This window comes from Macaca thibetana, chromosome 1 (genome assembly GCF_024542745.1).
Source record: "Macaca thibetana thibetana isolate TM-01 chromosome 1, ASM2454274v1, whole genome shotgun sequence".
NCBI classification, from domain to species: Eukaryota; Metazoa; Chordata; class Mammalia; order Primates; family Cercopithecidae; genus Macaca; species Macaca thibetana.
Genome location: NC_065578.1, coordinates 109,034,972 through 109,047,678, shown reverse-complemented (window position 1 = coordinate 109,047,678; position 12,707 = coordinate 109,034,972). Strand labels below are relative to the sequence as shown.

At 42.6% G+C, this 12,707-nt stretch overlaps 2 protein-coding genes and 1 pseudogene across 9 annotated transcripts in view; 1 reads left to right on the top strand and 2 right to left on the bottom strand.

Annotated features, from left to right (window-relative positions):
- The window catches only part of PSMA5 (proteasome 20S subunit alpha 5), a 509,972-nt gene that overhangs the window by 252,066 nt on the left and 245,199 nt on the right, over window positions 1-12,707 (top strand). The window lies entirely within an intron of this gene.
- The window catches only part of LOC126930060 (glutathione S-transferase Mu 1), a 77,212-nt gene that overhangs the window by 49,865 nt on the left and 14,640 nt on the right, over window positions 1-12,707 (bottom strand). For 6 of the 7 annotated variants that reach the window (XM_050746732.1, XM_050746765.1, XM_050746724.1 and 3 more), the window contains exon 1: window positions 200-575. The exons of the other annotated variant lie outside the window; for it this stretch is intronic. In XM_050746732.1, the coding sequence (XP_050602689.1) occupies window positions 200-235 (36 nt within the window). In that variant the 5' untranslated portion in view covers window positions 236-575. Of the gene's footprint in view, window positions 1-199; window positions 576-12,707 lie in introns of those variants that run through there. 7 annotated transcript variants of the gene reach the window in all.
- On the bottom strand, window positions 4,879-5,703 carry LOC126930095 (60S ribosomal protein L7-like; annotated as a pseudogene). Its single transcript, XR_007717447.1, has one exon. The product of XR_007717447.1 is annotated as a 60S ribosomal protein L7-like (transcript).

Below are 12,707 nucleotides of genomic sequence, written 5' to 3'. Positions count from 1 at the left end.
AGTCTACACTGCACTGCACCCCTCTCCGCCTCCCCGGCACACACACACACACACACACACACACACACACACAGAGGCATGCACAGGCCCTCCTGTGAGAGGTAGCCCTAAAGAGGAACCGTCCCTAGAGCCGGTCCCCAGCCGCTCGGCACTTCCCGCCCACGCGCCCGGTCCCACCGTGCAGCGGACCCTCACTAACCCCGCGGATGTCCCAGTACCCCAGTGTCATGGACATGATGCTGGTTGGTGTGGATTCTGCAGACAGGACTCAGCTGGGCTGAACTGCGACTTCCTCTGGGGTTCCTGGCGTGCAGGGGCGGGACCTAGTGCCAGACCCGCCCCCTCGGCCCCGCTGCGCCTGCCGATCTTCAAGGTCTTCACTTCCAACCGGCCGATCTTCAAGGTTGTCACTTCCAACCAACAGGCGCGGGGGGAGGCACGGAGAAGATTGCTGGATCCTCACTGGCTGGAAGGAGTAAGATCCACCGCCACCTCCGAGGGTTCAGGGAGCAACGTCCGGAGGCCCCAGGCGGGGCTGGACCTCGCCAGCTTCCGTAGCCCCGCCCTGGGGCGTTCCACCCTGCCGCGCCCCGCCCCACCCCACCGCGCCCCGACGCGCTTCAGAACTCTGCTGGGTCCCCAGGGACTTGGCTGTGCCCGTGAGAGTCAAGCCAGATCCTAAGAGAAAAGTTATTTCCCAGGTTCCTTCTTCTCCGGACGTGGCCCAGCCTTCCGCCTCTCGGCTGCCGAGTTTCCACAGGCTCTGGGAAACTGAGGCTGCCAGAGTCAGACCAAAGAGAGGTCTCAGAGAGTTTAATTCAACACTTCTTGGCAACTAAGTCTTAGAAGTCTGATGGTGTGCTCTCTCTGCTGAGTTGGGGAGCGTGGATGGAGGCCATGTCACTGAAGCTGGTAGAGCGCAGTCTCTGTCCCAGATGCTCCCGACCCTTTTGCGCTGGGCCAGTTCCCCAGCTCTGAGACGGTCCAGGCTCAGGAAGTGGCCTGTGTGTCAAGGTGGATTCCCATGTAGGTTTGCCTACAGCAAGGCGATAGCACCATGCACACACAAGTGCTTGGACTTCTGAATAGTTATACTTCTCATTATACATTAAGATATTAAGAATTTATCATTCTGCGTCTTTTTTTTTTTGAAACGGAGACTCACCCTGTTGCCCAGTCTGGAGTGCAGTAGTGCGATCTCGGCTCATTGCAACCTCCGCCTCCCGGGCTCAAGTGATTCTCCTGCGTCAGCCTCCCGAGCAGCCGGGATTACAGGTGAGCGCCACGACGCCCTGCTAACTTCTTTGTATTTTCTGTAGAGATGGGGTTTCACCCTGTTGACCAGACAGGTCTTGAACTCCTGGTCTCAAGTGATCCACCGGCCTCCGCCTCCCGAAGTGCTGGGATTACAGGCATGAGCCACGGTGCCTGGCCTGTCATTCTGCGTTTATCCGTCTTGAGCTGGGAAAGATAAAATGTCTAGGTCCAATTGTGAAAATGATTTTTTAAGAAAGCTAACACTCATTAGAATAATAATTATGAAAGAAACCAGAACTGATATTGTTATATTAGTATTCACCCATTTGGTAATTCCTTTATTGAAACAACAGTTGTTGAGATCCTACCATATTCCAGGCACTGGAAAACAATCCTTCAAAGACATTGTACTTTGGCCACCTACGACTAGAAGTCAGGTGGGAACTACAGGGGAGATATTTTGAAAATACGGGACACTTCTTAGTGTTTTTGCACACTGAGAGGCAGTGGAGTGGGAGAGGGGTTGAGAAGTAGTGCCCGCTGTTGCAAGGACTCTGAGGAGCCAGGAAGATGGGCCCCAGGTGGCTTCTTCAGAAGGAGGAGTACAGCTCTGCGGAAGGCGGGAAGGACTGGAACAGCAGGATCTCCAAAGTAAGGGCCACAGTGGCCACGAGGATCACACCAGCGCGGGAAGTGGGTCTGTGGACAGGGATCAGGAGCAGCGGGGATGGAGGAGGCAGAAGTAGTGCCCTGGGGAAGAATGTGCACGCTGTTGTCAGTTCATTTTCTGCATGTCTGTGAGATCTAACTGGTTCACTGTGTGTTCACATTCTGCATTTCCTTACTGACGTTCTGTCTCAGCCTTTCCAAAATTGAAAGAGGGGTTTTAAAGCCTCTCATTGTTAATGTAGAACTGTCTATTTCTCCCTTCAGTTCTGTCAAATTTTGCTGCATATATCTTGGTTTATTCCTACTATGGGAATTGCATCCTGTATGAGAGAAATCAGTTATCCTTCCTGGATGGTCTGCCAGATGACCTGTGCTTTCCTCATTTTAGAAGCTCTTGGTATTTTTTTTTTTTTTTTTTTTTTTTTTGAGATGGGAGTTTCGCCCTTGTTGCCCAGGCTGGAGTGCAATGGCGTGATCTCAGCTCACCACAACCTCCACCTCCCAGGTTCAAGCCGTTCTCCTGCCTCAGCCTCCCGAGTAGCTGAGATTACAGGCATGCGCTACCATGCCCAGCTAAGTTTGTATTTTTAGTAGAGACAAGGTTTCTCCATGTTGGTCAGGCTGGTCTCGAACTCCCACCTCAGGTGATCTGCCCCCCTCAGCCTCCCAAAGTGCTGGGATTACAGGTGTGAGCCACCGCGCCTGGGCACTTCTGGATATCTTTTTTAAGAAAACATGATTTCCTGGTGGGATGGTAGTTTTAAATATCTTGCAATCTGTAACAATTCATTGGAATCACAGGGTAAGTTACTGGGCAGTGGACAGAATGAGCCTGATGTCATGTAAGAAATAGGATTTTAGTGGAGCACTGATTACACTGGTATTAAGTATCATTTATTACAATAGGAATGAGTCACTTTTGTGTTCCTCAAGATGAACAGATTCCTTGAGTAGAATTAAATAGTTTCTGCAAAGCATGCTCAGATGTCTCTGAAGAAAGCAAACAACCATGGTAGCCAGAATAAACCCAATATTAGTCCTGATTGATTGGCCTTGTAACGGCCTCAGCAGAAGCAATTTGTTGGCATGAAGTCCAAGCGCAATTGTTGCAAGACTGAAGATTGGGATTAATGATGTGAGTGAAACATAATTACCATAAGGAGCCAGTTAAAGGGAGGTTGCCTTGTGAAGTTTTTAAAAGGACAGCTATGAAATTTTTGTCAGCAGGGTTGTTAGATTCAGAGTGGCAGCAATGGTCTGGAAAAAAAAAAAAAAAAGTATAAGAAAATTTTGTTTTCTATTAAGTGGTAGATCGAGAACATAAGAGGTCAGAAGTAATAGGATGAGGGCCAGGTACAGTGGCTTGTGCCCATCATACCAGGTACTTGGGAAACTGAGGTGGGAGGATCACTAGAGCCCAGGAGTCTGAGGTTGCAGTGAGCTATGATTGTTCCACTGCACTCCAGCCTGAGCAACAGAGTGAGACCCTGGCTCTAAAAAAAAAAAAGAAAAGAAAAGAAGTAATAGGATAAAAATAAGGAAGCTAACATTAATATTTAGGTGGCTTCAAAGTAGAATAATAGCCGGGAAAGGGTGTTGGGTCAGAATGTTAATCCTTATCCAGAGTGCGGGGCAGAAGCTATCCACTTCGGAAGTCAGCATCTTCTGCAGCACACCTAAGAATCTCAGTTGAAGATTTCCAGTGGAGCCGGGCGCGGGGGCTCACGCCTGTAATCCCAGCACTTTGGGAGGCCGAGGCGGGCGCATCACAAGGTCAGGAGATCAAGACCATCCTGGCTGACACGGTGAAACCCCGTCTATACTAAAAAATACAAAAAATTAGCCAGGCGTGGTGGCGGGCGCCTGTAGTCCCAGCTACTCGGGAGGCTGAGGCAGGAGAATGGCGTGAACCCAGGAGGCGGAGCTTGCAGTGAGCCGAGATGGAGCCACTGCACTCCAGCCTGGGCGACAGAGCGAGACTCCACCTCAAAAAAAAAACACACAAAGATTTCCAGTGGAATGGGTGTCCCAGAGTCCGGAGGAAATTTATGTCTTTTGAGCTAGGAAATAGTTAACCTAAGGATCCATACTTTGGAGTATTACTGCTGCGTCAGTTGTTAACAGTATCTGATAAGGTCCATTTCCTCGAGGATCAAACGTAGTTTATCTCAGGTCTTTCCCAGAACACTAAATCTCTTGTTGTGGATCATAGGTGAGTGGTTTGGAAATGCAGATCATATCTGTTGATGATAAAGTGGAAGGTACTCTATGACGCCCTTGCAATTCTTAATCATATTTCATCATCATTGTAATAGGACCAAATCAAAGATTGGTAGTGAAATTTTCAAATACATGGACGGGCCATTTTTCTTTTTCTTTTTTTTTAGAGACAGGGTGTTGCTATATTGCCCAGGCCGGAGTGCAATAGCTATTCACAGGTGCAATCATAGTGCAGTACAGCCTCAAACTCTTGGCATCAAGCAGTCTCCCACCTCAGCCTCCTGAGCAGCTAAGACTACAGACACGAACCACCACACCCAGCTTGGCCTTATATTAATTCAGAGGTATCAATGGTGTGAGCCCAAAGGTCCAAAAGGTGTTGCAGCTTCTTCGCCTTCATCAAATCTTCAATGGAACCTTTGTGAAGCTCAACAAGGCTTCAGTTAACATGCTGAGGATTGTAGAGCCACACATTGCATGGGGGTACCCAAAATCTGAAGTCAGTAAATGAACTAATCTACAAGCGTGGTTATGGCAAAATCAATAAGAAGTGAATTGCTTTGACAGACAATGCTTTGATTGCTCGATCTCTTGGTAAATATCGGAGGTATATTTAATATATAATAAATATCAGAGGTATATCGGAGGTAAATAAGGAGGTAACCTGTTGGTCCCAGAAGGGGTTGATCTTATACACACTGAAGCTAGAAGTAAGATTTTATTTTATTTTTATTTTTCAATTTGAGAGCAGGTACTGTTTATTAACTGACCAGCTTAGAAAAATAATCATGGAAGACACCTTAGTTCATTCTTCTAATAAGCCTGTTGATCTGGTCCTCCCTGTTGCCAGCATCTCCACCTTCTACAAAATGGGTGGTCTTTTTCTTCATTCCACCTTGTGGAGAAGATAATTTGAAGGGCCACAGGAAGTTATTTGTTTCTTTGCAGAGTTTTCCAACAGTATAGATCCCATGAATCAGATCCTTCGTGCAGATGATGCCATATTTACCAAGAGATCGAGCAATCAAAGCATTGTCTGTCAAAGCAATTCACTTCTTTTTGATTTTGCCATAACCACGCTTGTAGATTAGTTCATTTACTGACTTCAGATTTGGGTACCCCCATGCAATGTGTGGCTCTACAATCCTCAGCATGTTAACTGAAGCCTTGTTGAGCTTCACAAAGGTTCCATTGAAGATTTGACGAAAGCGAAGAAGCTGCAACACCTTTCGGACCTTTGGGCTCACACCATTGATACCTCTGATCCTGATGACAAACACCAATGTGGGTTCTGCAGGCACATAGAAGTTGCCAGCTTTTCTTACCCCCCTTGCTAGTTGAATTTCAGTTCTATACAGCTGCCTATTTGCTTTTTCACAGATACGCTTCCGCCTTGTCTTTTGAAGCATCTTTTGGGCAAACTTATTTCTCAGGCGCTTGATCTTCAGTTCTGTGAAATTCCTTTTCTTTTTCTGAAGGTTTTCTGGCACAGCAGAAACCTTCTTCTTCTTCTCTTTGACACCCTCCATGGTTCCAGCCAGAAAAGAGAAGATTTTAGACCACTGGAGTTTAAGGGAGGTTTGTTCATCTTAGCTGCCAAATTTCATTAGTTCCCTCTGTTTTTCCTGAGGACCATGGATGATAAGGACAGTAAAATTTTGGGGTAAAAGGCAAACTTTACAGAGTTCCTTAATAACAATACCAGTAAAATGAGTGTCGTTGTCATTATTAGAGAAATAAGTGGAAATTTCCAGGTTGGAAAACTAAATCAAGCAGAAATTTTTGCCACAGTTAAAACAGCCATAACTCTCTGGCAAGGAAAAGCTTTAATCATCATTCTTGAAAGAGAAAATAATAATAATAATAATAATAATAATAATCAGAACATATTTATAGTGCATTGCAGGAAGCATTCATATAAAGTGATTGGAGGTCTGAAGGGCCCTCGAGATCTTAGTTCTTATTCATATCCCACCTTTGCATTTACTAGGATCACATTGCTGGCAGTAGGACAAGTTTTTTAAATATCCTTAGGAATACCTCTAAAATTACCCCTACCAATGTTGGTTTAGTATTGTTGCCAGTTTATCCCTGCTATTATGAGTAATGTCACAAAGCATTTTTCTGAAATTCCACTTTAAATTATTTGGCATTATGTGTCAGCTATCCTGAGAGCTTTAAATAATCTCTTTTGCCATGAACACCCAAAATTTTCCCACTTCCAGATTTGTTCACTTTTCTACTTTTTGGAATCAGAGGTTTGTCTCTGACAGTTAAAAATGGCCTCTTTGAATCCTCTAAGACCCCTCTTTTCTGTGTGATTTTCAGGAGCATTGATCTTGGTGATGCTACTTGGGTTAGCATGGTGGTCCGCTAAAGTATTACTGGAAATTCTGGGTCTTTGTGCATTGAATGGTGGTCTACTTTTATTACAGCTATTTCCTCAGGTAACAGCAAAGCAGCTGAAAGTTTTATTTTTCATCCATCATCCAATTTTTGCAGGTTTTTGTGGAGGTTAGAAAACTCTTCATTTCCAAAGAATTCCCAATTCACAGACTCCCCAAAAGTGCATCTGCCATTAGTGTATATGCTTACTCTTTTACACTTTACCAGCCAGCAGACCCAGATGAGGGCAATTATTTCAGTCATTGCAGCTGATTTACTTTCTGGAGTGGTCTCTACTTTAAGGGTGAATTTAGGTCTGTGATAGCATTTTAAAATACGAACAAATGAAATCAGATCAGGGCTATCCAAGGGAATTTCCAACAAGATATTTTAAGAGCATGTGAAAAACACTGAGAGTTAACAGAATAATTTGGTGAAAAAAAGAACTTCTAGTAATCTGGGTGTAAAACAACTGAGTCATTTCACATGACAGAGCCAAATCCTAATTTTACTCCTTTAGTACATAATTTTCTAATAGATTATAATAAAGGCTCTATTAATATTCCTTTATTTGTATGCATTTAGGCATACACAGATATATAAATATACAAATAGGTAACAAATTAAAACTTTTTTAAGTTGTAATAAAAACACTTAAAATGAGATCTGCTTGTTAGTGGTAGAGGGCGTTCAGGTTCTTGGCATTTTGTTTTTTTGTTGTTGTTGTTATACTTTAAGTTCTAGGGTACATGTGTACAACATGCAGGTTTGTTACATATGTATACATGTGACATGTTGGTATGCTGCGCCCATTAACTCGTCATTTACATTAGGTATATCTCCTAATGCTATCCCTCCCCCCACCCCGTACTCCACGACAGGCCCTGGTGTATGATGTTCCCCACCTTGTGACCAAGTGTTCTCACTGTTCAATTCCCACCTATGAGTGAGAACATGTGGTGTTTGGTTTTCTGTCCTTGCGATAGTTTGCTCAGAATGATGGCTTCCAGCTTCATCCATGTCCCTGCAAAGGACATGAACTCATCCTTTTTTATGGCTGCATAGTATTCCATGGTATATATGTGCCACATTGTCTTGATCCAGTCTATCGTTGATGGACATTTGAGATGGTTCCAAGTCTTTGCTATTGTGAATAGTGGGTTCTTGGCATTTTGAATAAAGCAAGGAGAGAATGAAGCAACAAAAGCAGAGATTTATTGAAAATGAAAGTATACTCCACAGGGTGGGAGCAGGCCAAGCATAGGGTCTCAAGAGCTTGCATTCAGAATCTTCTGGGGTCCAAATACCTCCTAGAAGTTTCCCATTGGCCACTTGGTGTTCACCCCATGCAAATGAATAGTGGTCCACAATCAGAGGCTGAAGTGAAGTTACAAAGTTACACTGCTATGCAAATATCTGATTGGTTGCTTTCTGCAACCAATCAGAGGAACTGTCCATTTTCCACCTGCAGAGCCCAATAGCAGGGGATTTGCAAAGGGAGTAGCTTCTCGTCCTTTTGTTACTTCGGCATGGAAAGTTGGGATTTTCTTTTCGATTTAGTTCTAGAAAGTCAGTGTGAATCAGCCTTAGGTTCCCTGCCTCCAGACCCTATTCTCCTGCCTCATACTCTCTTAGCAAATTTTTAAGTACACAGGTACACAGTATTGTTAACTGTAAGCACAGTGTTGTACAGCAGATCTCTAGAATATGTTGTATAACTGAAACTTTATACCTCTTGAATAGCAACTCTTCATTTCGTTACCGAAACACCAGGGATTCAGTCTGAGTCCTGCTGTTTGCTGCAAAGATAGCCAACAACTGAGATGATTACTGCCAAGTAAGAAGGCTTTAATTGCTGCAGTAGAGGAGATGAGAGATCAGTCTCAAATCCATGTCCCTGACTGGCTAAAATTAGGGGTTTATATAGCAGAGAAAAAGTGTAACTATGTATGGGAAAACAGGAATTCTGGAGGGCTAAGGAAGCAATCACGACAAATGAGGGGCCTGGCATCTCATTGTCTGGATGTGATGATCTGTTGAGTTTCCGTTCTTTGATACCTTTTGAGAGGCTTGGTATTTCATTATCTGGATCTGGTGAGATTCAAACTTTAAGTTTGTTTTAAAAAACAAAAACTGTCTATGGCCGGGCGCAGTGTATCCCTGTAATCCCTGTACAGGCGTATCCCTGTACGCCTGAAATCCCAGCACTTTGGGAAGCCGAGGCAAGCTGATCATGAGGTCAGGAGATTGAGATGATCCTGGCTAACACAGTGAAACCCCGTCTCTACTAAAAACATGAAAAATTAGCCGGGCGTGGTGGCGGGCGCCTGTAGTCCCAGCTGCTAGGGAGGCTGGGGCAGGAGAATAGCGTGAACCCGGGAGGCAGAGCTTGCAGTGAGCCAAAATCGTGCCACTGCACTCCAGCCTGGGCAACAGAGCGAGACTCTGTCTCAAAAAAAAAAAATTTTAAAAAAAACTGTCTATGGACAGTTGGATTGGTTTTAATTTCCTCCTCTCCCAATCCCCTGAAAACAGTCATTCTACTTTGTTTCTATGAGTTGGCCTATTTTGGATACCCCACATCAGTGGAATCATGTAGTATTTGTTCTTCTGTGATAAGCTAATTTCTCTTAGCATAATGTCATCCAGGTTCATCCATAGTGTTATATATTCCAGAATTTCCTTCTTTTTAAGACTGATTAATATTTCACTGAATGTACATACCAAATTTTCTTTATTCATTCATCTGTTGATGAATATTGAGGTCGTTTTCATGTCTTGGATATTGTGAATGGTGCTACAATGAACAAAGGACTGCTAATATCTCTTTGGGATCCTTCAATTCTTTTGGATGTATACCCAGAAGTGGGATTGCTAGATCATTTAGTAGTTCTGTTTTTAATTATTTTATAAACCTCTATACTGTTTTCCATAGTGGCTGCATGATTTTACATTCCCACCAACAGTGTACAAGAGTTCCAGTGTCTCCTCAACAGCACTTGTTACTGGTTTGGAGTTTGTCTCACTTTGTTTACCTTTTTTTTTGGACAATAGCCACTCTAACAGGTGTGAAGTGATATTTCATTGTGGTTTTGATTTGCATTTCCCTCATGATTAGTGATGTTGAGCATCTTTTCATGTACCTGTTGGCCATTTGTATGCTTTCTTTCGAGAAATGTCTATTCAAATCCTTTGCAAGGATGGCTCATCATATGTAAAACAATCAATGTAACACACCACGTTAACAAAATGAAGGATAAACATCAAATGATCATCTCAATAGATGCAGAAAAAGCATTTGACAAAATTCAACATCTTTTCTTAGTAAAAACTCTCAACAAACTAGGTATAAAAGGACAAAATAAAGACCATATATGACAAGCTCATAGCTAACATTATACTCAACAATGAAAAACTGAAAGCTTTGTCTGTAAGATCAGGAACAAGGTAAAGGATACCTGCTCTTGCCACTTCTAGTCAACATAGTACTCGAAGTCCTAACAGAGCAATTAGGCAAGGAAAAGAAATTTAAAAGTCATACAAATTGGAAACGATTAAGTAACACTTTCTCTGTTTGCAATGACATAATCTTATATGTAGAAAACCCAAAGACTCCATACAAAAAAACTATTACAATGAATACACAAATTCCATAAAGTTGTAGGATACAAGATCAACATACAAAAGTTAGTTATGTTTTGGTACACTAACAACAAAGTATCCAAAAGAAAATTACAAAAAACAATCCCATTTGCAGTAGCACCAAGAAGGATAAAATAGTTAGGAATAAACTCAACCAAGGAGATGAAAGACTTGTACATAACACTGATGAAAGAAATCAAAGAAAACTACATAATATTGATGAAGGAAATCAAAGAGGACACAAGTAGATGGAAAGACATCCCATGTTTATAGATTGAAAGATCTAACAATGTTGTTTAAATGTTCATGTTCATGCTACTTTAAATGATCTACAGATTCAATGTGATCCCTATCAAAATCTAATGGCTTTTTTTTTTTTTTTTTTTTGAGAGAGTCTTGCTCTGTTGCCCAGGCTGGAGTGCAGCAGCGCGATCTTGGCTCACTGCAACCTCCGCCTTCTGGGTTCAAGCAATTCTCCTGCCTCAGCCTCCGGAGAAGCTGGAATTACAGGCACCCGCCACCATGCCTGGCTAATTTTTGTATTTTTAGTAGAGACGGGTTTCACCTTGTTAGCCAGGTTGGTCTCAAACTCCTGACCTCAGGTGATCTGCCCATCTTGGCCTCCCAAAGTGCTGGGATTATAGGCATGAGCCACCTCACCGAGCCTCTAATGGCATTTTTTTACAGAAATAGGAAAAAAAATCCTAAAATTCATATGGAACCACAAAAGATCCCAAATAACCAACACAATCTTGAGAAAGAAGAACAAAGCTGGAGGCATCAACTTCCTGTTTCAAAATATATTACAAAGCTATAGTAATTAAAACAGTATAGTACTGTCATGTAAACAGACACAAAGACCAATGGAACAAAACAGAGAGCCCAGAAACAACCTATGTGCATATAATCAACTGATCTTCAACAGGGTGCCAAGAATACACAATGGGAAAACGATGGCCTCTTTAACAAATGGTTTTGGGAAAACTGAATATCCACATACAAAAGAATAAAATTGGACCCCTGTCTTACACCATACTCAAAAATGGGCTCACAATGGATTAAAGATTTAAATATAACACCTAAACCTATAAGACTCCTAGAAGAAAACGTAGGAGAAGGTCTTCATGACATGGGCCTAGACGATGATTTCTTGTATATGATACCAAAAGCACAGCCAACAAAAGCAAAAATAGACAAATGGAATCACATCAAACTAAAAACCTGCACAGCAAAAGAAACAACATTGAAAAGGCAGTCTATGGAATCAGAGAAAATATTTGCAAACCACATATCTGAGAAGAGGTTAACTAACATCCAAAATACATATAGAACTCCCACAACTCAATAGCAAAAGTTATTTTAAAGCTTTTAACTATAGGTTTACAATATAATTGAATAAAATATGTGTATATTAAATGTATCTTTTGACTAAACTGTAGTAACTTTTCTAAATAAACAGAAAATCATACCTTATTCTGTACACATACCTGTATCTCTCTGCATTAGTGTATCCAGTACAATTAGCCATCTATTCTCATTATTATATTTAATTAGAGTAACCAATCTTTTCTTGTTTTCTCAAAAAAAAAAAAAAAAAAAAACCCAGAGAATAGAAAGTTTAAAAACTGTCCAGCTAAGACTGGGCACGGTCCCACCATGCCCAACCCAGTACTGACATTTTCTGAGATTTGATCTCACACTTGGCTGCGGGCCTTTTACACCTAATTCCTTGGAGAACAATCCTACCTCTGCTACCTTTGGCCAGCCATTGGAAGGGGCATCCGGCTCTCTGCCAGCCACCTCACCCTACTCAGACAGGGGGCCCAACTCCACCTCAAACCAGCAGAGATGGAAAAGAGTCTTTTTTCCTGCTGTTCGTCTGAAGGTGCAGGTCATCCCTAAATGCAAGTGGCAGTCCAGGTCTCCCCTGCACCCTGGAACATCCTTCTCCCTGGCCTCTGCTCCTGGGTGTCTTCAGGAACATAACTTCTTGATCACCAATTTAAGTATGACAGAGATGTTAGAAAAAAGCTATGTTCCCTTTAAAGAAGGGGCTTATTCGCTTTTGCTAATAACCCCAGCCAATACTTATTGAGTGTCTATGACATGTCTACTATATATACCTCTTCACCAAATTCTCAAAACATCTCTTTGAATTATTTCTTTCTTCCCTCATTTTATGGATGAGAAAACTGAGTCTCACGAAAATTAAGTAACTTGCCTAACGACACACAGCTAGCAAGTCACCAAGTTGTATCTAACTAGTCCAGTCAACCACAAGGCCTGGGTCTACCCAGGACACCACACTGCCTACAAAAGGCTGCAGGGTGAAACCACAGGACCCAAAGAGCCAACAACAATCCAAGACTCTCCAGACACCGTGGGGGCTGATAGTAGACAAACTTGCACTAAGTCGAGAGGCCCTCACGTGCCAAGCGCAGTAGGCATTTCTTAGAATTCTTTGTGTCTTTTGTTTTCATTATCAGCAAGAAATGCTAGTTCACAAGGCTGGAATATTGCAGTGTAATGTAGAT